The 27,767-nt window shown below is 40.4% G+C and overlaps 1 protein-coding gene across 1 annotated transcript; it reads left to right on the top strand.

Annotated features, from left to right (window-relative positions):
- Nucleotides 205–27,767, top strand: F11 (coagulation factor XI). The gene is made up of 15 exons (XM_021077780.1): nucleotides 205–552; nucleotides 1,687–1,742; nucleotides 7,697–7,853; nucleotides 9,310–9,416; nucleotides 10,470–10,629; nucleotides 12,260–12,369; nucleotides 13,243–13,402; nucleotides 15,787–15,896; nucleotides 16,207–16,369; nucleotides 16,471–16,577; nucleotides 20,036–20,204; nucleotides 21,128–21,303; nucleotides 22,132–22,227; nucleotides 23,064–23,203; nucleotides 23,596–27,767. The coding sequence occupies exons 2-15, from the start codon at nucleotides 1,688–1,690 to the stop codon at nucleotides 23,755–23,757; spliced, it is 1,872 nt and encodes a 623-aa protein (XP_020933439.1). The 5' UTR covers nucleotides 205–552; nucleotide 1,687; the 3' UTR covers nucleotides 23,758–27,767.

Here is a 27,767-nt window from a genome sequence, read left to right as displayed (position 1 = left end):
TACTTTCTACATGCCCCACAAACCCCCAACAGCTGAGTTTCGTTTCTCTGCTGTACTGCGCGTTGGCAAATCCATCTGACTGCCCTTGTTTCCTTTTTAGATGGGGCGGGTTGGGGGCTGGGGGTGGGGAGACTCAAGTTAGGCTGGAATTAATGATTAACAGTTGATATTTGAAACTGTGGTTAAGTGCAGCTTTGGCCAGCAGGTATACTAATTGTAAATTTGCCCAACTGCTAAGACAGACAGGCAAACTCAAGTTCTCCAGGCTTCTCTCTGTGTGTCACTTGTTGGAAAACAAAGTAAAATAAGAGGAAAAAAAAGATGTATTGAAAAAGCAAGCGCCTTTACCAAGGTATGTGTTTGATATGCAAAGATTTTAAGGACTTTCACAGGCATGCTGTACAAAGAGACCATGTTACATCACATGAGGAAGCAGTAAAAGTAAATATTAAAGTTAAGTGAACAGTACCTGTAAAAGCTCATTTAGAGAAGGATGAAGACCATTTTGGAAGAAGAAAAACATTAAGAATTGCAGCAAACAAGGTGTTTCAGGTATGATCTCAAAAGTTATTGTTTAAGGTTTCTCCTAAGCATTTATTGCTTGAAATGCCTTTTTCTACCATGAGCTTTGGTATTTTGAGGGAGGGGTATTTTTTAATTTTCAATAGAAAATGATTTTTAAAATGTGTCTGATTTAACATTTTGGAGGTTTTTAGTTAATATCCATGAGAAATTTGAGAGGAGGTGCATAGTGGAAGAGGACTAATAGCTTGAACTCAATAGCAAGTGTTTTACAAATTAAAAAGGTATTCAAAAGCAATATGAGGAGTTCCCGTCGTGGCACAGTGGAAACGAATCCAACTAGGAACCATGAGGTTGGGGGTTCGATCCCTCGCCTCTCTCAGTGGGTTAAGGATCCGACGTTGCCGTGAGCTGTGGTGTAGATCTGGCGCTGCTGTGGCTCTGGCGTAGGCCAGCAGCAATAGCTCTGATTAGATCCCTAGCCTGGGAACCTCCACATGCCATGGACGCAGCCCTAAAAGGACAAAAGACAAAAAAAAAAAAAAAGAAAAAAAAGCAATAGGAAAAAGTCAGAAGACTTGATTGGTCTCAGGTTTTTCTTAGAGCTGTTAGTTCAGTGCTTTGTGGGAATAAAACACTGATAGGAGAACAAGACAACCTAAGAATATATTGTAAGATAATTTTTTAAATAGAAAATTTTGTAGGTAGAAAATCAGTTATAGCTTTTTTGATAGCTACAGAAAAGAAAAACTTCAAAGATGGAAAGAAAGAAAATAAATTGGAAGAGAAGATAAGAATGGAAAAATTGGGGTAGAGAGAGGGTCAGATGCAGATGGTGGCCATGAGAAATTTCTGATTGACAGGTGAGCTGGAGGCAGCGGAGAGGGGTCGGGGAGGGGATGGATGTGGGGTGGGAGTGAGGGGTCCCTTCCCTCTCAGTCCTTGGCTCTTCCCAGTCACAAACATGCTGACCACTGCACATACAACCATGCTGAGGAAAATTCTAGGACTGGGGTGAAATAAAAGTCAGCATTATGATAGGGACTCTGTGAACACTATTGAGTCAACTATTCCTTTCCCTCCATATTTCTTGTAAATCTGATGTCAGTAAATTATAAATTCATGTTTTATGTTCTAAATCAATGTGTATTTTTCTTTTTGTAGGATGATTTTATTATATCAAATGGTACATTTCATTTTATTTGCCTCAGTTTCTGGTGGTAAGTAGAGCTTTATCTTTAGTATTGACTGGAAATAATTTGATTCCTTGACTTATGGATTATGTTACAGGAGAGCATAAGCCCATAGAGGGAAATCACACTATTATCTCCATGGATGTGGGAGGATTCCATGCAATCACTCTAGGGAAGGAAATACAATCCTTTTATTTTTTTCTTAAGCCTTCAAGGTTTTCCAAAGCAGGAAGGAAACTGAGGTGAAGGAATTGTAAGTAAGAATCTATGTCTCTATCTATATCCACATCTGTACTATATTTATATCTAAATCTTCATCACACGTTTTAATGATATTTAAGAGCAACATTTAAAAGCAGCCATCTTGATTTGTCTCATTGATTATTTTCCAAAAGAAAGTCAGTTCAATGCAGCACATACACACACAAGCAATTTTGAACTGAAAAATAATATGCAAATATTCCTACATAGTTTATGTAGTTCAATAATTTAACCACTGCTGTGAGTTCGCCACTTTACATCAGGTCCACTAAATTTGTTTACAAATTACTTAATCAATATTGAGAAGGATATATCAGTACAAGTATTTTTAGCCCCATGTTTATTCTTTATTTAAAATGAAAGCTTAAGCATTCCTTTAAAAAATAACTTACATATATTACATTTAATTTCTGCTATTGTTGCTAGCATTTAATGCACAGTAAACTTTTATTCTGGTGTATGTGAAAAATGGTAAGTCTAGTAAAGAGATTTAAAATAAAATAAATTTCACTACATTTCACAATTTCATTTTTCTTTGTGACGAGTTTCTTGTTCAGGTTATTATATTCCTTCATTATCATCATTATGAAATAGTATTGTAATTTAATTGATAGGTCAGTGCTAACTCAGTGGACATATTTTGAACATTTTGGAACATATACATATAGAACATTTACAAAAATTGACCACATAAAAGGCCCTAAAGCAAGTCTCAACAAATTTTACAGGATTAAAATTATACAGAGCAAGCTATCCAATTACAATGGAATTGAGCTAATGAAAAGACAACTGGAAAATCCCAAATTTTTGAAAAATTAAATAATGACCTTTTAAATAAATATAGGTCAAAGAAGAAATCACAATGGAAATGAGAAAATATATTGAATTGAATGATAATGAAAACATGGCTTATCAAAACTTTGGGATGTAGCTGAATCAGTGCTAAAATCAAGTATGTACACTTAGAGTTATATATTAGAATAGGAAAATGGTAAAAATTAATGACATAAGAATCCACCTTAAGCAGTTCCAGTCATGGCTCAGTGGTTAACAAATCCGACTAGAAACCATGAGGTTATGGGTTCGATCCCTGGACTCGCTCGGTGGGTTAAGGATCCAGCGTTGCTGTAAGCTGTGGTGGGGGTCACAGGCGAAGCTTGGATCTTGCATTGCTGTGGCTCTGGCGTAGGCTGGCAACTGTAGCTCTGATTAGACCCCTATCCTGGGAACCTCCATATGCCATGGGAGCGGCCCTAGAAAAGGCAAAAAGACATTAAAAAAAAAAAAAGAAGAAGAAGAAGAAGAAGAATCCACCTTAAGAAGATAGAAGGAGAATAGCAAATTAAATGTAAAAAAGCTAGGAAGAAAAAATAAACAAAATAGAAATTAACTAAATGAAAAGCAAACATGTTAGGGGAAGATTAACTTACGAGTCTCTAAAACATTTTATAAGGTCAATGTAATCTTGATACCAAAACCTGGTGAGGATATTAAGACAGGGATATTATGACATTTTGATAAATCATAGGCCATTTTTCTTCATGAGCATAGATGCAATTATTAAAAACAAAAATTACCAAACTTAACCCAGCAGTGCATTAAAATAAAAACAAAATGATGATTGCATTGTCACAAATTTGGGTTTATTCCAGGAATGAATAATTAGTGTTCAAAAATCAATGGATGAACCACTTTTAGGCTTACACCCCCAAAAATGAAAGCAGAAATTAAAAAAGATATATTGATAACAGCATTATTCACAATAACCAAAGGGTAGAAACAACCCAAGTATCCATCAACGAATTAACGGATAAACAAAATGTGGTCTGTGCACACACTAGTAATGAAACATTATCCAGTTTAAAAAGGAAGGAAGTTCTGACATATGCCACAAAATGGACGAAATTTGAGGATGTGCTAAGTGAAATGAGCCAGTCACAAAACAACAGACACTATATGATTCCACTTTGTAAGTTATGTAAAATAGTCAATCTCATAGAGATATAAAGTAGAACGATGTTTGCCAGGGCTTGGGCACAGGAAGGGTGGAGAGTAAGCATTTCATGGGTACAGACGTTCAGCTGGGGAAGATGAAAAAGTTCTGGAGATGTGTATATTGTTACAATAAAAATAATAATTTTAAAAATATGTGCAAGAAAGCATATGATAAAATTTTTTTGTGGTAAAAATTCTTAGCAAACCGGAGATAGAAGGGAACTTCCTTGTCTGTTAAAGGATGTATTAAAACAAACAGACTAAAATCTAAAACAAAAAATTTTTAAGAAATCTAATACTTAATAGTGAAATATTGAAAATTTTCCCTAGAAATTGAGGATAAGACAAGATTGCTCAGCATTACTTACCTTAAACTTGACACTTGAGGTCCTTGTCACTGCAGTAAGAAAAGAAAAGGAATAAAAAGTAAAGGACTAGAAAGAAATAAAACTCTCATTGTTTATGGATGATATGATTATGTTTCTAGAAAAATCCAAAAAACTAGCGCATAAATTAGTTGAGTTGATAAATTCTATGAGTAAGAAGTCTGGAATAAAATCAATATTATACAAAAAAAGCACTTTCTAATTCATCCAAAAAAACAGGTAAACCACTTTTTACTGGCACTAAGAAGCTGTATTTGGCTTTTGAAAATCTTTCAGCCTTGCAAAAATAAATGATCCCATTGGTAGGGGGCATGTTTTCAGAAATTCCACACCTATATTAAATATATAAACTCTGTTTAATTTACCAAACTTCTTAAAAGTAACATTTTATTTACTTATTTATTTTGCTTTTTTAGGGCCACACCCATGGCACATGGAAGTTCCCAGGCTAGGGGTGGAATTGGAGCTGTAGCTGCTGGCCTATACTGACAGCCACAGCAACATGGGATCTGAGCAGCGTCTGCAACCTACACCACAGCTCACAGCCATGCTGGATCCCCAACCCACTGAGCGAGGCCAGGGATGGAACCCTCCTCCTCATGGATACCAGTCGGATTCCAAGCCACAAGGGGAACTCAAAAAGTAACATTTTAAGATAGCGTGTTTCTCATGGATACCAGTCGGATTCAAGCCACAAGGGGAACTCAAAAAGTAACATTTTAAGATAGCGTGTTTCTTTGCTCCAAGAGGTGGGGTTTCCTGATCAGTGGGACTACTTCGAGGTGCAGCAGACCCTCCATTGATTCGAGGTTGCCCTCCAGGTCCTTTGGAAGCAACACAGAGCTTGGGGAGAGGAGAAAGTTTTACCCCCAAGAAGGTGGATTTTTAAGGAGAGTCTGTGGCAGGGTCCTTGACTCTTCTTCCTGGATCCCTTTGGCAGACTAGCAAACTGGACTCCACCCTCAGAATAACATTTTCAAAGAAGTAAGGTACAAATTCACAGGATTACCAAAGAAATAAATTATATTGAAATATAGTTAATTAAAATGTAAAAAAAAATTGATGTAGAAATAGGTGTTCTTTTTGCTTCTTATTAACACATTAGGTAACAGAATTTTGTGGTGGGTCTAAAACCGCAGAGCAATTACCATCAAACTAGTAATGAGTAGAAGTGGTGTTTTGAGATATCTGCAAAACTGTAGTGTTTTCTTTTTCAATTTGTGATTTTTATTATGACAAAGGCACACATACTGTGAACGCTATTGCAGTTTGTTCTTACATTAATAACGGAAAGATATGTCATATTTCAGATAGAAGTTAGTGAAAATGAAGATGAAATTTCCTACCATCCAAGTCCATGGACTTCTACATCTTATAGGCCTCTAGTGATAATTTCAGTTGTTTTTTACTTGCATATTTTTCCACATATGTGTTGATTGTTACTACAATAAAAATTACTTATTTTTAATTTTATCAATTTTGTTGTTGCTAAAATAAATTTGTTGTATTTTATTCTGTCCAAATATATTTATTTTTATATTAAAAACACCAAGGGCTAGATTGTAGTATTTGTCAGTGAAAAGATAACAAGATTAAAAACTATAACACTTATATTCAGTGACTAAATAACAATGACCTAAAAATCCACAATCTGGAATATTTGATATCTCTTTCTAGAAAAAGAAGAAAATTTCAATTGTATGCAACTTAGCTTTGTTTGTTTTTTTTTTTTTTTTTTGGTCTTCTTGCTATTTCTTGGGCCGCTCCTGCGGCATATGGAGGTTCCCAGGCTAGGGGTCGAATTGGAGCTGTAGCCACCGGCCTACACCAGAGCCACAGCAACGGGATCCGAGCCGCGTCTGCAACCTACACCACAGCTCATGGCAACGCCAGGTCCTTAACCCACTGAGCAAGGGCAGGGATTGAACCCGCCACCTCATGGTTCCTAGTCGGATTCGTTAACCACTGCGCCACGACGGGAACTCTGAAGACATGTTTGTATTTTTAACTGGTTTCAGTGGAAGGGGTTTCAGTGGAAGGGGCTTCATTTTTCCAAGAGTCTAAAGTTCCTCTTACTAAAATGGCCCATTTATTTATCTGGTTTTTGTTTTTCCTCCAGTTTTATTATGATATAGTGGACATATAACACTGTATAAGTTTAAGGCGAACAGCATAATGCTTTGACTAACATACATCCTGAAAAGACCACCACAAAAAAATTAGTGAGCATCCATCATCTCATTTAGATACAACATTAAAGAAATAGAAAAAATTAATGTTTTCCTTATGATGTGAACTCCTGGTATTTACTCTCTTAACAACTTTCATATATAACATACTCAGTGTTAATTTTATTTATCATGTTGTGACATTATGTCTTTAGAATTTAATTTATCTTATAACTTGGAGTTTGTACCTTTCACCTATCTTTATCCAATTCCCCTTTCTTCCAATGCCTGCCTCTGGTAACCACAAATCTGATCTCTTTTTTTATGAATTTGTTTGTTTTTGAACTATAATTGGCCTACCACACTATATTAGGTTGTCCTAAAGAAAAAACAAAACAAATGGACAAACATAATGAAACGGAAACAGAGTCATAGAAACACAGAACACATGGGTGGTTGCTGGAGGGGAGGCTGGTAAGGGGGGCAGAGAAATAGGTGAGGGAGATTGGGGTACAGACTTGCAGTTGCAAAATAAATAAGTCATGATTGTGAAATGTACAGTGGGGGGAAAGTAGTCAATAATTAAGTAATATCTTTGTATGGTGACAGATGGTAACTAGACTTGTCCTGATGATCATTTTGGATTGTACAGAAATATCCAATCACTGCATCGTGGACGAGGAATTTACGTAGTGTTCTAGGTCAATTGAACTGGTCCATTTAAAATAGTGGCGTGATGTGGTACCCTATCACATCCAGGGCCGTCAGGCCACCTGAAGATGGTCACTGTGGAGCCTTTGTTTCATATAAACATGGAGGTTGGACACGGAGGAGCAACGGGGAAAGGGAAAAGCAGAGGTCATTCTAGATCTGGATGGGGGTCCCAGAAAGCAGTTTTGCCAGTTAAGATCTGAGAAACGAATCCGTTACCCACAAAGCACCCAAGTCCCCATGGCAATCATTCCTAAGCACTATCCCGTTGAGGCACATGTGCCATTTAGCGATTTTCTTTTCTTTCTGAGGCTTCTTATCCGATAAACTGAAAGTGTTGGTTGCCCTGATTTCCAAGTTCGGACATATTTCCTGTTAAGCTTGCCCTTGTGAGATTATTACCTGATTAGCTATGTGCCCACTAAAATCTAAATAACATGTGTCATGTATTACATCCCAGAATGTATGACCAAGCTGTTCCAAGATACCTACTTTCATGGAGGAGACATTGCTGTTGTTTTCACGCCCAGTGCCAAGCACTGCCAGGTGGTCTGCACCCACCATCCGCGGTGCTTGCTCTTCACTTTTATGGCTGAATCTGAAGATCCTACCAAGTGGTAAATGTTTGCTTTTCTACATAGAGGAAACAGACTTTATACAACAATTGCCTACAATACATTGCTGTCTTCCTTTTTATAAAATTTAATGTAGCAATTGGAAAATACATTTCCTTCAGTTGAAATATTAAATGTATCCGAAAAAAAAAAGGATAGTGTTTAGGCAGATCAGCAGGAACAGACAGGCCCCTCACTGTGGACTTCCCAACCTCTTTTGTGGTCTTGATATTAATGATACCGTCTTGTTTTTCTCTACCTTTATGCCCCTTAGTCATTTTGGTTCTTTGCTTTTCAACTGCTTATTGATAGTTGACATTATTTAAAAGGGTGCTTTTCCCTCAATTGTTTTAATAGAAAAAAATTCATTATTTATAAAGATAATTTGAAAGGATAGTGCAGTGATTCCCTGTCACCACCAAGGCTTTTGGCCATTTTTGCTTTTCCATATCTGTGTACATATAGATGTCTAACCATTTGGAATAATTTGAAACCATCCCAACACTTCACTCCTAAATATCTCAACATACATTATCCTACACCAAAAACGTTACAAATTTCACAAGAATCCCTTTATATCAATGTAATTGTCCCCCAAATAGAATTCATAGCAATTAATAAAGATATTGCATAAATACTTATATAATCATATAAAATGTAAAAATATACAAACCGAGAGTTCCTGTTGTGGCACAGCAGAAATGAATCTGACTAGGAGCCATGAGGTTTCGGGTTCAATCCCTGGCCTCGCTCAGTGAGTTAAGGATCTGGCGTTGCCGAGAGCTGTGGTGTAGGTCGCAGACATGCCACTGATCTGGCGTTGCTGTGGCTCTGGCACAGGCCGGCAGCTACAGCTCTGATTAGACTCCTAGCCTGGGAACCTCCATATACCACGAGTGTGGCCATAAAAGGACAAAAAAGACAAAAAAAATAATAATTATACACACACACACACACACACCATTCTTAGCTCATGAACTGTACAGAAACAGGCAGAGAGCTGCATTTGACCAACAGGTCACAGTTCCACAAACTCCTGTTTCCTGTTAAGAAGGAGAATCTTATGTGATCTTTTATTTATCTTTTTTTAATCTGAGCAAATAATCTAATTTATCCTAATACAGTGAGTTTCATATTGTACCTAATTCATGACTAAAGTTTTAAAATGAAAACAAAGAGGTCTCTGGTTTTATCTATCTACATGTCCATATGTGTATGTTACCTTTTTTTTTTTTTCCCCATTATAGTTGGTTTACAGAGTTCTGTCAATTTCACATGTGATCTTCTGAATGTTGGGATGTTGGAATGAAAACAAACTCACAGTCTTGCTGAGAAAATATTTGTTTTGGCTTGAGATAGAGGTGTTTGTTTCCTTTTCTGATTCTCTGTGGGCTGACCTAAAGACCCATCATTGTAAAATATACATTTTTACCCAATGAAGTTATTTCTGAAAAAACAGGTTTACTTGCACCCTGAAAGACAGTGTTACGGAAACACTGCCAATGCTGAATATGGCGGGAGCAATTTCTGGATATTCTTTCAAGCAATGCTCACACCAAATAAGTGGTAAGATGTCTTGCTAGAATTGATACATATGTATGAGTTTTTCTGATGTGTACATGCAGTTACATCGGGTATGGTTTTATGGTTGTGAAAAAAAACAAAAACCAATATGGGGCAGTAAAATCTCCTAATGAAGTTCTTTCCAGATAGAGCAAAAAACTAGCATATGCCCTATATAGTATTCATTAAAATTTCTCTCAAAGGACATATCTAATGACATAGGCCATTATTCGTTTATTTTCTTTCTCCCTCCTGGCTTAAAGTTTTATATGGAAGTCCTTATTACACATTTAATCCACTTCTAAGGAAGCAGCTATAAAGGTTAAGATGACACGTCTTAATTGTGGAAAAGATATTAGAATAGGTTAATTAGTGAATCAATCAATCAGTGAAGTTAAGGAGACAAGAGAGGCCAGTTCATATAATTGAAACAGAAATTTTTAAATCTAATATCACCACAGCAGGAGAAGAACATTGGCATTCTCTTACTGTTTCCATGTGAGAGTAGGAATTAAGTGGATTAAAAGAAAACTTAAGGGGGTTCCCTTTGTGGCTCAGTGGGTTAAGAACCTGACTGGTATGAACGAGGATGCAAGTTTGATCCCTGGCCTCACTCAGTGGGTTAAGCATCTGGTGTTGCCATGAGCTGTGGTGTAGTTCTCAGACATGGCTTGGATCTGATGTTACTGTGGCTGTGGTATAGACTGGCAGCTGCAGCTCCAATTCGACCCCTAGCCCAAGAACTTCCATATGCCTTGGGCCTAAAGAGCAAAATCAATTAATTAATCGAAAGAACCTCTGGAGTTTCCTCAGGTTAAGGATCTGCCATTATCCCTCTTGTGGCTCCGGTCGCTGCTGAGGTGCAGGCTGGATCCCTGGCCGAGGAACTTCCGAAGGCCATGGGCACAGCCAAAACAAAAACAAAGCCTAAAAGACTTCTGAGGAAGAGTGGTGAAAGAGTTGAAAGAATAAGTCTGGAAGGAGAGTTGATAAGATAAGAACTATCAGACTTGCACACGTCTGGAAGATAACCGTATTCTCTGATTTTATTTCCAGCTTGCAACACAAATGTTTATGTAGACCTAGACATGAAGGGCGTGAACTATAACAGCTCTGTTAGCAAGAGTGCTCAGGAATGTCAAGAAAGATGCACCAATGACATGCACTGCCACTTTTTTACATATGCAACCAGGCACTTTCCAAGCGTCAAGCATCGGTGAGTGAGCTGCAGGCTGAGCCCAAGGACCTTAGTTTATCCAGTGGAAAACAAAATGGGATTTATTAAACTTTTTCCATCAGCTTCATGCCAACATTTACTTCTAACCCCTACGAGATGTTCTATAATAAGTACTTACAGTTTCCTTGATGGAAAATGCATTTGAAGTCCAACTTGGATGCATTTCATTTTACAGCACGGAATCTGTGTTTTAATCATGCTTATAAAAATGTTTAATCCATCTCTGAGCTAATTTAAAGGGTACTACATTTTTAAGTTGGCAATTTTGAAACACTTACAACTGGTCTGAAAGTTCCATTCCCAGCCAAAAGGATGCTATAGTACGAACATACAGAACCAAAAAAAAAAAAAAAAAAATCTACTCAAATATGCTTCCAAATAGCAGTTCCCCACCTGAGACAAAGAAACTGAAATCCATGCGAAATATTTTGAAATCTGCCCCCTCCTGGATTTTGAAATATTCCAGGGATAAATCCGTTGTCTAAGAATATGAAAAGACTGATCTGTAATTGATCAATCTGTTTTCTCTAAAAAATATTTTTAGGGAAAAATATCATTAACCTTTTCACTTGGAAATATTTGAGGAGTTCCCATTGTGGCTTAGCAGGTTTAGAACCTGACTAGTATCCATGAGAATGCTGGTTCAATCCCTGGCCTCGCTTAGTAGGTTAAGGATCTGGTGTTGCCGTGAGCTGTGGTGTAGGTCACAGACGTGGCTAGAATGCCACTTTGCTATGGCTGTGGTGTAGGCTGGCAGCTGCAGCTCCAATTCAACCCCTAGCCTGGGAACTTCCATATTTTGCCAGTGTAGCCATAAAAAGAAAAAAAAAAGGAAATATTTGAGATGTTCTGGATTTGTATAGGAAACTACACTTATCCGAAATCTAATGAGGACAGACAGGTTCAAATGACTAGTATTTGGATTTTACCATTCTGCTATATACATTCATAAAAAGGAGATGAATAGAAATAAAGCATCAAAGATTTATTTAAAGAATACCAATGATAACACAAAACGAAATCCTCAAAATAATAATGAAGCTGTCATGGCTTGTCTTTAGCTCAGCTCAAGCTACATCCTTTTACATGCTTTACATCTAGGACTCAACACAACGTGCACAGCAAGGCAGGAAATTGGGAGTTGCTAGGCATTATAAAAAAAGTTAAAACACTGGAGTTCCCTGGTGGCCTGGTGGTTGTCACTGGATCCGGTGTTGTCACTGCTGCGGTGCTGGTTCAGTCCCTGGCCTTGGGAACCTCTGTGTGATGTGGGTGTGGCAAAAAAAAAAAAAAAAATTAAAATGCTGAAATTGAGAAGAGCTGGAGAAGTCATTCGTTCTCACTCTCCTATTCTTCATATCGGCATCCATCTAAAGCTGTCATTTTACTGATGAAAAAATAAAGTTGACCAAATTCATAGGATTACCAGATCCTAGCAGAGCGGGGACCCAAGGTCAGCTGTCCAGTCTCTCACATCAAGGCTATTCAGAACAATTCTTTAGCTATCATATCCAGGCCATCTGTACATGGGAATTTCTCATTATCTTATGTTTTTCCCTACTTGCATTAGGAGGGATAAAAGTGTTTTTCCACTTTTGTCTTTATTTAGCAACGTTTGCCTATTGAAGTACACCCAAACAGGGATACCAACCAGTATAAAGAAGCTCACTGACGTGGTGTCTGGATTTTCACTGAAGTCCTGTGCACTTTCTAATCTGGGTAACTATTATTTTCTTAACAAGGTACTTTGGCCACTAAATAGTAAGTGCTGATGTGTACGCCAGACCTACCTGCAGATACCAGTTTGTGTTCACTGATGAAATGGGCCCAATGATCTTTCACCTTCCTCATGTGAAATATTTTATTATATTCTATAAGATTAAAGCTTATATTTTAGGAGTTCCCATTGTGACTCAGTGGCAACGAACCTGACTAGGAGCCATGAGAATGTGGGTTTGATCCCTGGCCTTCCTCAGTGGGTTAAGGATCCAGCGTTGCCCTGAGCTGTGGTGTAGGTTGCAGATACGGCTCCTATCCCGCGTTGCTGTGGCTGCGGTGTAGGCCTGCAGCTGCAGTTCCGATTAGACCCCTAGCCTGGGAACCTCCATATGCCGCAGGTACAGCCCTAGAAAAGACAAAAAAAAAGACAAAAAAAAAAGAAAAAAGATCTTACTTCTTTAATGCAATTTTAGGTTCACAGCAAAATTTAGGGGACATTGTAAAGGTTTCCCATATTCCCCTGTTTAGACACACACACAGCCTCCCCCATTGTCAGCACCTCCCACCAGATGGTACATTTGTTACAGCTGATGAACCTAAGCTGACACATCATAATCACCCAAAGTCCACAGTGTACATTATGATTCCCTCTGGGGGTTGTACATTCTGTGGGTTTGGACAAATATATGATGGCATGTTTCCGTTGCTAGCATATCATTCCGAGTGTTTCCAGAACCCTAAAATCCCTGCGTTCTGCCTATTCACCCTTTGCTCATCCCCAACAAACTTTTCACCTGGAATTGACAAAAGATGGGATTTTACTGAGGCTACTGGTGAATCGATTTCCTTAACATGCTTTCTTCTGTGGTACAGCTTGTATCAGGGACATTTTCCCTACAACAGTGTTTGCAGACAGTAACATTGACAGTGTTATGGCTCCGGATGCCTTTGTCTGCCGTAGCATTTGTACTCACCATCCCAACTGTTTGTTTTTTACCTTCTTTTCTCAAGAGTGGCCAACAGAATCTGAAAGGTAAGGAGCTAAGCTTAAGTGTCGTGTGTTGTCTTTTAAAACCGCTGATCAGGAGTTCCTGTTGTGGCTCAGCAGGTTAAGAACCCAACCAGTATTCATGAGGATGCAGGTTCAATCCCTGGCCTCACTCAGTGGATTAAGGATCTGGTGTTGTCGCAAACTGCGATGTAGGTCGAAGAAGGAGCTCAGCTCTGGTGTTGCTGTGGCTGTGGCGTAGGCCTGCAGCTGTGGCTCCAATTTAACCCCTAGCCTGGGAACTTCCATATGCAGCAAGTGTGGCCCTAAAAAGACAAACAAACAGACAAACAAAAACTAAACAATTGTACAACTATAAATATAACCGAGTCATAAAAAATTCTATAAATAATGAAAAAAACCGAAACACTCAACCAAACCGCCCCCCAAAAAAATAGCTGATCAAAACCCATCACTAAAAATTCTGAGCAACTACAAATTTCATCTAGATGCCTGCATAGGGTAGATGAAAGTTTCAAAAAAAGAGTAACTAATCCCTCTTTCTTTCCATTCTCCACCTACTGATAGCAGAGCCAGTGTTACCTGGGACTCTTGCGTTTCTTTAGCTTAGGGAGGTCTCTGCCTTCAGCTAGTTCTGAATGGGATGAAGAAAATAAGAATGGTCATTCAGAGGCATCTTAATCCAATGCTTGGTTGAAGAGTCTTGAGCATGGAATAGAAAGAGCTCAGAATATCAGTGATGTGGCAAATCCAAAGTGCAGAGGGCTGGAGATGACAGCCTTCATCAACAGAATTGGGTGGAAGGGTGGAGGGAGGTCTGAGAATTTAGACCCTGTTTCCCTATGAATGGGTATTAACACAGGAAACCATAATAAAGCACAGGAAATTGCTGTGATCATCAAAGGGATATTTGCTGGGGTTGCTTCCCCCCATTCACCAAATTCACTAAAAAAAAAAGAAATCTTAAGATTGTTGGCTTAAATATTTTGATTCTATGTGTTGTCTGAATCTGAATTGTCAGAGCTCTCTGCATTTGCTTGATATGGCTATTTATTGTTGGGGAGAGGGTCCCCAGAGGTAGGCCCTTGAGTTCCTGTCCATCAAGCAAGACTGATTTTTTTTTAATTGAGTGAGGGTATAATTCAAGAAGTACTAGTTTTGTCACACGGCGCTCTATGTTACTTTCATTTTCCCAGCATGGGTCTACATAAGGGGATACCATTAACAAACTAAACAGATAGAAACCCTGCCCTCCTTGGACTAGAGTGGAAGGAAAAGAGAGTGATCAGACGGGGATATGTTGTCAATGTAATGCCAGTAAGATTTGCCGATGGATTTATTGCTGGCTATGAAGCAAAGAATCAGTGCTAGCTCCAAGATTTTTGGCCCAAGAAAATTGGAAAGATAGAAATGGCAAAGAAGAGATGAGGAAAGATTTCCTAAGGAGCTGAGAGCAGAGAGAAATGCTAACTTGAGGGTTAGAAAGAGAAGTCCGGAATTATGAGAGGTTTATGCTCTAGATCTGTGCTTGGGTGTCACCAGGATACAACTGCTGAGTAATGCCACTGAAACTGGTGAGACCATCAAAGAATGGAACACAGTCAGAGATGAAAGGAGGTCAAAGATGGAGCCTTGAAGCATTATAAATTTAAGAACTTAGAAAGATGCCTTTGTAATGGTTATTTTGTCTTAATCACTACTTTTTATTTTTCCTTCTTGTTTTTATGAAACTGCCAATCAATACCTATAAAAGGAGCAATACATCTGATCCTCATTACAGGGTGAGAGAGGAATATGGGTACTGCAAGCCAAGGCTCGGCTTCTTAAATTTAAATGAATAAGTATTAAATAAAACTAAACTTTCATTTCCTCAGCTGTATTAGCCAGTGTATGGCTGCCTAGTGGCTAGTGTATTAGCTGCCATAGACATGGAATATTTCTGCCATTGCAGAAAATTCTACTGGAAAGCTCTGCTCTAGACTATGATTTTTGTGCTAATTAGAAAAGTTACTTCCTCCCAGAAAGATACCGCCTGGTATGGAGCCTGTGCTGGATTTTGCTTATCCCTGTCTAAGCCAATAGCAACTCTAGGTAGCATGAAAATTTTTGAATGTTTGACATTTACTGGGAGAGTTGCAAGAAAAAAATAAAAAAGGAAGGTGCCAGGAACAGTGATGTTGATTAGAGCAAGCTCAGAAAATTTGTGTGGAGGCAGGTGGTTTAGTTTTGAAAATGTGTCTACAACCTATGGATCATGGAGTCTGACAGTGGTTTAAGAAGAGTCCTCTCAAAATGGGAAAATCTTCCTTAGTAAATGCCAACAGGAGCTGACATCTAAATGTGCTATAAAAATTTCTTCTTTGATATGTTGTATATGATCTATCTGTATTTCCCTTTTTTACTGTTAGAAATCTTTGTCTGCTTAAAACATCTAATAGTGGATTGCCAAGCACACGCATTAGGAAGAACAAAGCTTTTTCTGGTTTTAGCCTACAAAACTGCCGGCACAGCATCCCAGGTAAACAGTGAAAACGCTTTGTCCTGCTTGAGGTCAACAAATGGGGGCTGGGAGCTCTCTGTAGCTCATTGGGTTAAGAACCTGACTTAGTGTCAATGAGGTTGCAGGTTTGATCCCTGTCCTCGATCAGTGGGTTAAGGATTCTGCTTTGCCGTGGCTGTAGCAAAGGCTGCAGCTCCAATTCTATTCCTAGCCCGTATGCTGCAGGAATTTCTGTATGCCACAGGTGTAGCCAAAAAAAGAAAAATAGGAAAAAAAGGGGGGGGCTAAGTTTGTGCATCTCACCTCAGATGTGTGCTTTGCTGCCTAGTGTTCTGCCATTCTTCATTCTACCATGACACTGAATTCCTGGGAGAAGAACTGGACATTGTTGGTGAGAACGGGCATGAAGCCTGCCAAAAAACATGTACTAACACCATCCGCTGCCAATTTTTCACCTATTCTCCATCTCAAGAATCTTGCAACGGAGGGAAGTAAGACATATAACGAGTTCCATAGATGCTCCTGCCCCATCTCTTTGAGAGGTATTTTAAGAGGTGCCTTATGTTTATACCATTTTGTTTCCAACCTGCAGGGGTAAATGCTACTTAAAACTTTCTTCAAATGGATCGCCAACTAAAATACTTCATGGGAGAGGAAGCATCTCTGGATATACCTTAAGGTTGTGTAAAATGGATAATGGTGAGTTTGATGTCAGGTGAAAAAATACACCTGAAGGAGTTATTTTATACCAAATATGTCATGATTTAGAGAGTCAATAACAGCCACAGCAAAGTTCAATCTTTGACTAAGACATATGTTGTAACTCAAGGAGAAATTTTTAATTATATTTGATATGAAATCAAACTTTTGTTTTCTGGTTTAAGTGTGTTTTCCAATTTTAAGATGTACTAGTTCTATACATAGATGTTCTTGTTTTACATAAAGCTTAGATATGAATAAAAAAATAATAGCCACAGAAGGAAGAAAACCAGTAAAATAAGGAATTTAAGTGCAATTTTCTGTTATTTTCACTACTATCACCCCGGCTGACCTGTTTTAAAGATAAATATTGGGCGTTCCTGTTGGAAGGCAGCAGAGATGACTAGGAACCATGAGGCTTCGGGTTCGATCCCTGGCCTCGATCAGTGGGTTAAGGATCTGGCGTTGCCATAAGCTGTGGTGTAGGTCACAGGCGCAGCTCGGATCTGGCATTGCTGTGGCTCTGGTATAGGCCAGCAGCTACAGCTCCTATTTGACCCCTAGCCTGGGAACCTACATGTGCCGCAGGTGTAGCCCTAAAAAAAAAGACAAAAGACAAAAAATAAATAAATAAATATTGGACCCTGACTAACCTTTGCATTCCCGAGTATTGATTGAATGTTTTATTTGTCATCTGACTTCATCGACACAACCAGTATATCCTGCGGGGACTCAGGCACAGGCACCATTTTTATGTCTGATTCTTGTTATCAGGGTCAACGATCTTTCTGATTATCCTTTATGATTAAAATATCAACCAGCATCTTGATTAATCAGATGACTCATTTTTTTACATTGGCTGTTACTTGATCTTTCATCGAAATATAAATAATCATCACGTGTGTGGAAATTTCCATTATCTATTGAAGAAACAGTCAAGTAGCTCCTTCTCCAGGGCTTTAGATTTCCTGCAAATAAGTGTTCTTTCTGCATGCTTATTATTAGCCAAAGTTACAGTAAAACCTTATTAATTTGTAGCAATGAGTATGGTAGGGTAGAAATAAAAAGATTGTCTGTTATCAAACAGGACCTATAATAACATAAAAATGATAGTACACATCAGCTTAGCTCTGCTTCCATTCCAGTAGCTAATTTTTGAGCCTGGTAGAGAAGACGGTTGGTAGCCAAGCAACATTGTCAAAGGGGTGAAGCAGGAAAGAGCCTAACACACACTCTTCCATAAATTATTGTAATAACCTATTACAACTTTAATACTCATTGATTTATATAGGTTGCATGGTTTTAGAGTTTCATTGCTCGCTGCCCAACATTATCATGCAGTATAAACTTAGTTGCCACTGAGATTTAATGAGTGCAATGGAAGTGGTAATTATGCTTTGTAATAGTTTTCTAAGTATGAAAATCTTTGGTGTCAGAAATATGGGCGAGGTGAATAAATCCTTAACTTCTGAGAACCTGTTTTGTAGAGCATACCATATTATATTGTGTTCACTATTACCGTCCTGGCTAGGAAATTATGCCTTTCTAGAGTTTAGAGGGGCTCTGATGGGAACCTTGGGGGAGGGTCCAAGCTTCTTTAAAAAGACAGTCAAGCTGTATGCCATGCATTTTTCTTACAATAAATTTACCCAAGACAAGAAGGAGCATTTACAATAATTCTATTGTCTTGGCACTACTATGCAGTAGAAAGGATGCAGCAAATTCTCTTGTTAGTGATGTTGATGTAGCTTAAAAAATGAGAACCAGTGCTTATCCCTTAAATTATAGAATCCATTCTCTACTTTCCTTCCTTATTTTGTTCTTTTCTAACGAATCTATGGACTCTGGTCTCTAGAGGTTATAGAATATATAGCTTAGATGGATAGCTAAAGCAGAAAATATAAGATATAAGAAAATAAAATCTTGTGTCTTTTTAGTGAAACTTCTGAAATATGTGAAACCAGATAATTGGGTTTTGCTGCACTACATTAGACAAAATAACACTGTAATATGAGAGGGAATATCTGCCTGAGATACTTATCCTCTCTTGTACTGTCATCGGTCTATGCTGTAATTTCTGAAGGCACAGAACAATTGCCATCCAAAGAAACATCTCCTAACACAAAACCTAAGGCTATTTTCAGCATTTTGTTTGAATTGAGAAACACATGTATTTTCAGGATTTTGTTTGACCTGAGAAACCAAATAGAATGAACAGCAAGACCTATAATTCATCTCAATAAGGTCTTTTTTTTTCTTTTTTTGGTCTTTTTAGGGTCCAAGGCATATGGAAGTTCCCAGGCCAGGGGTCAAATTGGAGCTGCAGCCACTAGCCTACACCACAGCCACAGCAATGCCAGATCTGAGCCACATATGTGACCTACACCACAGCTTGTGGCAACACCAGATCTTTAACCCACTAAGTGAGGCCAGGTTTGGAACCCAAGTCCTCATGGATACTAGTCGGGTATCCCACATGGGAACTCCCAGTGAGGTCCTTGATGAGTTGTTCATAACATATTTTAGTGGCTGATGACCTATTAATTTTTTAAAACAAGACAGAAACAGAGGGGATGAATTTGAATCAGAGTCCTTGGAAATATCAAGAGTTGAGCAGAAAAACCCCAATCTGTCAACAAGATCAAAGGGCAGAAGCAGTTCACAAACAGAAGAGCAGCCAGGCTTGGATGTGGGTGGAACAGGAGCGACTGGGACCAAAGGGCAGCCTGAGCAGAAGGGGATGGAGAGGAATTAGACAAAGGCTCCAAACTTAGTGGGAGGTGCTGACCTTTTCTTTGTAACTGTAGTTCTCCAATGTTGGCAGGGCTGATTAAAACTCAAATGACTGGAGTTCCCTTCACGGCTCAGCAGTTAAGGAACCTGACTAGGATTCATGAGAATGCGGATTCAATCCCTAGCTTCCCTCAGTGGGTTAAGGATCTGGCATTGCCATGAGCTGTGGCGTAGGCTGGCAGCTGTACCTCCAATTTGATCCATAGTCTGGGAACTTCCATATGCCTCAGGTGCGGCCCTAAAAAAACAAACAAACAAACAAACAAAAACCACTCAGATGGCTGGGGTCCATTAATAGAGCTTCTAATTCACTAGGCTCCAGAATTTGCATTTCTCACAAATTCCCAGGTGATGCTGTTGGTCTGGGAGGCACCCTTGGCACCACTGCTTTAGAAGAACCATTGGCATTATCATCATGGGGAGGGTAAGACTGTCTCAGTTCCAGATGAGGCATTTGGGGGTGTGCAACTACAAGGTGACTCCCTCATTCAGTTTTTATCTGCATGTTGTGCTTTGCCAACTTGATTCTAAACTGTCTCCATGTCAAGGGCATGGTAGATGATTGAATCCAGGGAAGCTTTTCTTCCCCGTGTGCTTGAGGGAACATAACTACTGATGACCAATGAAGAGCTAGGAAGTTACTCATGGAAGTCCTTCTATTGTAGCATGTACAACCAAAATCAAGCCCAGAATTGTTGGAGGAACCAAGTCTGTTCTTGGGGAGTGGCCGTGGCAGATAACTGTGCACATCACATCACCCACCCAGAGACACCTGTGTGGAGGCTCCATCATTGGAAACCAGTGGATATTGACAGCTGCTCATTGTTTCAACGAGTCAGTACGATTACTGTTTTATTCATTCGCATGCTCCCACATACAGTAAATCGATCCCTAGTGTTTTTGTACATCTTTAAAGATGTAAATTGTCCTATTTGCCAAATGAGTTTTCTGTCTTTAGTGGGGGAAAAAAAGCAAAAAGAAAGAGCCACTCTTGTCCATCGGCATCAGAACAGGTGGCTGTTTGACGGCACACTCTTCCACGTTTCCATTTCCACACACACACCCCCCTCCCAGGGAGGTCTTCTTATTTCCTATTAAGGGCATCCCATCTTCTCTGCATTGTCTTGAGAATGGGCCCCGAATGGAACTCCAAGAGAATTCCCCATTCCTGGGATCTGATTTCCCACTTATTCTCCCTCTCCTTCCCTCTTGCTTGCCTCACCTTTGCCTCCCCCTCCTCCCTTCTCTCTCTCTCTCATTGTCTTCTGAGTTGTTCCCAGACATAATTGTGTGTGTTTGTAAGTTCAATTCATCAGTATGCATCTTACTCATATATTAGAACTCAAAGGTACATTTGAGGTCAGTAGGCTCCTTTACCTTTGACACATGGGAAAATGGAGTACAGAAAGTTCAAGTTCAGTTCAGTCATAGCCCATCAACAATAGAGTTCAGCTAAAACCCAGAACTCTTCATGGGTGGGGTGTGTGTGTGTGTGTGTGTGTGTCTGTCTGTCTGTCTTGGAGGGAAGAAAATGTATTCGTTTTCATGTGTTTTATATAAAGTAAATGCCAGCCCAGGACCTTCCATATAAGAGGAATATGTAACTGAAAAATCAGCATGAAATCACTCCTTTCCACCTAAAAGCCCACCATGGCAGAAAATATTAGATAGTTAGTCAGTTAACTAGCAATGTCCCTCAAATGCCTGCAAATTATTTGGTAAAGAAATTTTCTTTTCCTCGATTCTTTCCTCCTTAGGGTAGAGTCACCTAGAATTTTGCGTGTGTATAGTGGCATTTTAAATCAATCAGAAATAAAAGAGGATACATTTTTCTTTGGGGTTCAAGAAGTAATCATTCATGATCAGTTTGAAGCAGCAGAAACTGGATATGATATTGCCTTGCTGAAACTGGAAACAACCATTAATTACACAGGTATGGAAGATTTGAAATGGAAAGTCACCTACAGTGATGACGTGGAGAGGATGTCTCACACCACCATGGTTCATGGCTCAACCGTGGCGATCTCCCCAGGTGTCATTATCATGAAAGGCAAATGGGCTGCAAAGCTAGTCTTAAGACTGACATGCAGGGGCGCAGTGGAAACCAATCCAACTAGTATCCATGAGGATGCGGGTTCCATCCCTGGCCTCGCTCACTGGGTTAAGGATCCAGCATTGCCGTGAGCTGTGGTGTAGATTGCAGACAAGGCTCGGATCCTGCATTCCTATGGCTGTGGCATAGGTCAGTAGCTATAGCATCAATTTAACCCCTAGCCTGGGAACTTACAAATGCCGCTGGTGTGGCCCTAAAAAAAAAAAAAAAACCTGACAGGCTTTCCTGGGGACTGGATCTTATTTTGGGATGTGGGTGAAATGGTAAGTTTTCTTCAGGCTTCTTCAGATGCACAGAATGGCCTACTTTTACAATCCACTGGAATGTGAAAGATGACTGATAGCCTCCGGCTTCAGAAAGCCAGGACTTCAGGTCACAACAACGAAGCTATCTCCACAGGGTCACAGACCTCATGAGAGGGGTGGCGATAGTGAAGAAGGCATGGCTGGTCTCTTCCTCCTCCCCTCCTCCTGGAACATGTGACAGATGATGCCGAACGTGAGCAATGGCGATGTATAACAAGGAGGCAAAAGCCAAAGATAAGAAAGAGAACACATTAAATATTAGGAAGTGCAAGAAGAGAGTCTGTCTTGGGAAAGAAAATGTGCTTGGTTTCTGATCACTAAATTGTGATTTTTTTTAATTTAGATTCTCAGCGACCCATATGCCTACCTTCCAAAGGAGATAGAAACGTGATGTACACAGATTGCTGGGTGACCGGATGGGGGTACACAAAATTAAGAGGTAAGCAATGATGTTTCTCTCTGTGCTCCACCGAAAGATCCAGAACACAGCATAATCAGGACCTTTTCTGCGGTCCCAAGTCCTGCGGCTAACCGGAGAGTGAAGCTATAACATTTCTCAAAGGCAGGAAGCTTCTTAATAAAGAGGCAGGGACCAAAGCACTCAGGTGAAGATGAAACCACATCTGTTTGATTGGAAGCTTTAAATACAACAATCTCAGAGTTCCTGCTGTGGTGCAGGGGAAACCATCCAACTTGTATCCATGAGGATGTGGGTTCGATCCCTGGCCTCGCTCAGGGGGTTAAGGATCCCGTGTTACCGTGAGCTGCGGTGCAGGCCACAGACATGGCTTGGATCTGCATTGCTGTGGCTGTGGTGTAGGCCAGCAGCTGCAGCTCTGATTCGACCCCTAGCCTGGGAACATACATGTACATATTTGACCGCTAGCCCAGGAACTTGCATATTTGCCCTCAAAGCAAAATAAATAAATAAATACATAAATATGACACTCTTTTAAAATACTCATTATTTTTAATGACATTTAATAGGAAACCTGGCACGTTTCAGTAATAGCCCTCTCCTGTTAGCCAGTTATTTTCTCTGAGAGGTAATTCCAGTTAGAGCCCTAATGAATTTTGAACTTAATTAACGTTCACAAAAGGGTACCCATCAGAAGTGAGAAGAACATCGTCTCTAACTCTAATTATAGAAGGTCTATGAGGCAAACCTAACACTTTTTCCTTCCTAGATTTTTAGGTAGGTATGGTTTTGATTCAAAATACATATATCTATATTTATATGGTTATCCCATTAACAAACCCCCATTTTTTTTTCAGACAAAATACAAAATACTCTTCAAAAAGCCAAGATACCCTTGGTGACAAATGAAGAATGCCAGGCAGGATACAGAAGCCACAAGATAACCAATAAGATGATCTGTGCAGGCTACAAAGAAGGAGGGAAGGATGCTTGTAAGGTAACACTGTTCCTAACCAATGGAATATATTCAAATTAGAGTGTTTAATGCCCTTTTTGGGCCACACCTGTGGCAGGTGGAAGTTACCAGGCCAGGGATGGAATGGCGCCACCGCAGTGACAACACCAGGTCCTTAACTCGCTAGACCACCAGGGAGCTCCCTGTTTAATGCATTTTTTTTAAAGCAGTGATCTGGGGATACAGTGGATTGGTTTTCCTTACTCTGACATCTGATGTGGAAAGACTGGGGGGAAAGTAAGTGATCTGGTTCCCTAATGTTTGTTCAAGGACCGAGAGAGAATTTTAGGCGACATCCCTCTTAGGAAAATATATTTAAGATGAGAAGTGTCTGAGCTGATCAGTGTGCCTTTTCTTTTCCCCCTCTGTCACAGGGAGATTCAGGGGGCCCCCTGTCCTGTAAACACAACGAGGTCTGGCATCTGGTGGGCATCACAAGTTGGGGTGAAGGCTGTGCTCAAAGGGAGCGGCCAGGTGTCTACACCAGAGTGGTTGAGTACGTGGACTGGATTTTGGAGAAAACGCAAGAAGCCTGAGAGTGTCCCCAGAGGTCACTGGACTCCCTGAAGGGTCACCCAGATTATTCCCTGGAAGAGGGTTTGGATTTCCCTGGAGAGCTGCCCCTTCATCTTCCTCCACAGGTGACGAATCGGAGACAGTAACAGACTAGAGGGGCTTGGCATTGGTAAGAACACCCCTAGAGGACATAAACAGCCATTCTCTCAACTCCCATCCTGTGACCTTCAGAGCCTGTTCTCAGCATCCAGACTCTTGCATTTTGGTTACACCATTCCGGCACCTAAGGAGCCCTATGGAGATTGAAATATTTGATGATGAAAACCTAGCCAGACTCACCGGAAAAGAATCAAGTCGTGGCACCAAGGGATCAGGCAGAGCTGCCCCAAGAAACTACCATCAAAAGATTTGTTAACTGAAAAATGGGAGCTGAGGAAACGGCAGCAAGGATGTCAGCATCAAATGCCAAGATTCCATGCTCCACGCTCCTGAATGCATCTCCTTTTGACTGAATTAGGCAGCAGGTTTTCAGAAAAGTCAAGAATTCTTGGAGTCCCCTTCATGGCTCAGTGGTTAATGAACCCGACTAGGATTCATGAGGATGTGGGTTCGATCCCTGGCCTTGCTCAGTGGGTTAAGGATCCGGCGTTGCGGTGAGCTGTGGTGTAGGTCACAGACCTGGCTTGGATGCAAAGGATTAAGAGTAGTAATTTGCCTGGCACTGGTACCTTAGGGGACGAATCTTAAAGCCATACTTGCCTAGAAAACTATTTGTGTGTAGATTTCATATTTATTAGGCATAGTTTGGGATGGAAGAGGCTGATGAAGATGAGGGGAGTAAGCTAAAGACTTCCTAAGACGAGCTGCCCCTGTGAGTGTGGATTTACATATCTGTTTATAGATAATAAATGTATTGAGTGGAAATCAATGTAAAGTCCATCCATACTACAGGGAAAAATGACTTGGGGACAAACAGATGGTGACAGTAGAGCCCTCAGCATCTACAAAGCAGCTCCCTGAAGTACATGTATTTACCTGGTTGTTTCTGATATAGTTTAACAATCTAGAATGTGCAGTGTCTTCACCAGTTTTCAATCCATGCCAACAACTTGTGTCCATATTCGGTGCAATCTTCATAGTATTTGTTGACAGGGAGCTGGGGGGATACAGTGATGAGCCAATAAATATCCCCCTACCTTCACGAAGCTTCTAGTCTAGTTAGCATGGCCATAAAAATAAAATAATTAAGTATACTTATAATTAAGTATGTCATTTAAATGGAAATGAGACGGAGGCAGAGGGTTCTAGGAGAAGGAAAGGAAGGAGAGGGCTGGAGGCAAGTTCCAAGATTGGGATAAAAAGGAATTGCGTCTGAGAAAGACATAATCAAAGCAAAAACGAACAAACAAAAGCCTCAAAACAAAAAGACTGGTATGGCATTAAGGTCTCAGCTACTGTCCTGTCTCAGTAAAGACTCAGGGAAACTTTGATCCACTTTGCTGAAGAGCCCCGTCCCCAACTGGTGCTGTTCAGACCTCCTGCATCCTCTGCATCCGCCTCATCCTCTAATACTCCTGTTATGTGCTTTCCCCAGTTCCTATATCAATCTGGGTCAGAATGGGACTTTTCCTGCTTTTGTGTGGAGAATTTTACAACTTCTGGTTAATGTCCCCAAAATTAACATTTAGAGAATTTGCCTACTGCCCTGAGGCTCCAGTAGCAGTGACTGGTGGTCCTATGCTGTGGTCCTTTGCTGTGGTCCCCTGCTGTGGCAGTTGTTTCCTCTCTCAGTGGCCTTTCTAAAGGTGTCCTGAAGCCACCTGCTTCCCCAGGAGGGATACTCTGGGTGCCCCCAGGAGGTGGCACCCTAACAGCCTGCTTCCCATGGTCCATGAGCTCCCAACTTCCAACCCATTTCCTTCACATGGTTCATAGATGGTGCACATTCTCATTCACTAGAGTGGGGCCAGCTTCTCTCCTTCTGTCTTTCCCAAGGCCATCCACAGACTGAAAAGAACTCTTCAGGACAATTTTCCTTTTTTTTTTTATTTTTGATTTTTAGAGCCTCACCTGCTGCATGTGGAAGTTCCCAGCTCGAATCAGAGCTGCAGCTGCTGGCTTACACCACAACCACAGCCATATCGAATCCTTAACCCACTGAGTGAGGCCAGGGCTTGAACCACATCCTAAGGGATACTAGTCGGGTTCTTAACCAGCTAAACCACAGTGGGAATTCCCAGAGCAATTTTTCATTTAAGAATGTGCATGTACGTGAGAAAGAGAGAAAAAGAATGAAAAGGATTATTTCTCATAACCCCAACACTTAACATTCTCAGCTTCACTGCCTCCCTGGGTCTTAATGATCCTTCACCTCCAGCTGCAGTTTTAATTTCCTAGGGCTTCTACAACAAATTGACACAAACTCAAGAGTGTTCAAACAACAGAGGTGGTATTTCTCACACTCTGGAGGTTCGAAGCCAGATATCCAGGTGTCAGCAGGGCCATGCTCCTTCCAAGGCCCCCAGGAGAGGGTCCTTCCTTGCCTCTTTCAGCTCTGGTGGCCTCAGGACTTCCTTGGTTTATACAGCATTGCTCTGATTTCTGCCTCAGTCTTCACTCGGTCTTCCTGCCTGTGGCCCCCTCTTCATAGAAGGACAGCCGTCATATTGGATCAAGTGCCCACCGAACTGTATAAAAATAGGCACTGCACATAGTATATAAATTATTGTCCTTATCCATTTAATTCAAACTTTCCAAGAGGAGATTACATCCAAAGTGCCCCCAACAGCAATAGGCACAAAACTGATATTCTAGAGATAGTGCCTCTCCCCCCCCCTTTTTTTTTTTTTTGTCTTTTTGCCATTTCTTGGGCCGCTCCCACGGCACATGGAGGTTCCCAGGCTAGGGGTCGAATCCGAGCTGTAACCACCTGCCTACACCAGAGCCACAGCAACGCGGGATCCGAGCCACATCTAAAACCTACAACATAGCTCATGGCAATGCCAGATCCTTAATCCACTGAGCAAGGCCAGAGACCAAACCCGCAACCTCATAGTTCCTAGTTGGATGTGTTAACCACTGCGCCACGATGGGAACTCCAGCCTTCCCTTTTTGACCTCGGGTATCAGACAGTTTTATGGCAGGTGTAGTGGTGATGTGGTGGGATTCCCACATGGCAATTTTGACTGTGGTGTCTGTGTTTGCTCTCGAAAAAACATTTATCTTTTATCGACTGAGGCAGCTTCCCCACTGCACCCTACACCCCAGGGAACGTGTGCACACTTTGTAACCACAAGAGACAAGAAAGACAAGAGACTTTCAGTCACTGTGCGGTGTCCAGGCAGAAATGTCTCTATGCTGGGAGGATCTGTGGCTATATCCATGCTCGGACATCATCAGAATAGGCAAGCAACACCCATGCCCTTGATTGGGAGGCAGCTTCAAAAAGAATACAAACCCCTTGTCATTACATAGAAAATAGTATCAAACACAAAGACAGAGTTTTTCCAATAAGTTCGGGCTGCCACGATTTAACACCATTATCTGGAGTTTCCACTGTGGCTCAGTGGGTTATGAACCTGACTTGTATCCATGAGGATGTGGATTCGATCCCTGGCCTTGCTCTGTGGGTTATGGATTCGGTGTTGCTGTGAGCTGTGGCGTAGGTCACAGATGTGGCTCAGATCAGGTGTTGCTGTGGCTGTGGTGTATTATTGTTATTATTATCCTCATTATAAGGATGATGAAGCAGGAAAGAGAAATGAAGACAAAAATTTTCTTTCCTTGGAAATATCTACATCATGGAAAAAATCGATATGTGACTTATGAATCTCAATGTATTTCTCAGATCATCGCATCCGTTGGTTAAGGGAAAGGTTAATAAAGATGTTTGCGAGTGATATTTTTGCATCACATGTAATTCAATGTGTTTGTCAGATGGCAGCAGGGAGATAGGACGATTTTTCTGACTTTGAAAGTTAATTTCTCTTCCTTCAGATTCTACTCAATAAATGAGAACTAAAATGAGAAA

This window comes from Sus scrofa, chromosome 17 (genome assembly GCF_000003025.6).
Source record: "Sus scrofa isolate TJ Tabasco breed Duroc chromosome 17, Sscrofa11.1, whole genome shotgun sequence".
Taxonomy (NCBI): domain Eukaryota; kingdom Metazoa; phylum Chordata; class Mammalia; order Artiodactyla; family Suidae; genus Sus; species Sus scrofa.
The sequence above is the reverse complement of the archived record's forward strand: the minus strand, read 5'-3'. Positions and strand labels throughout refer to the sequence as shown.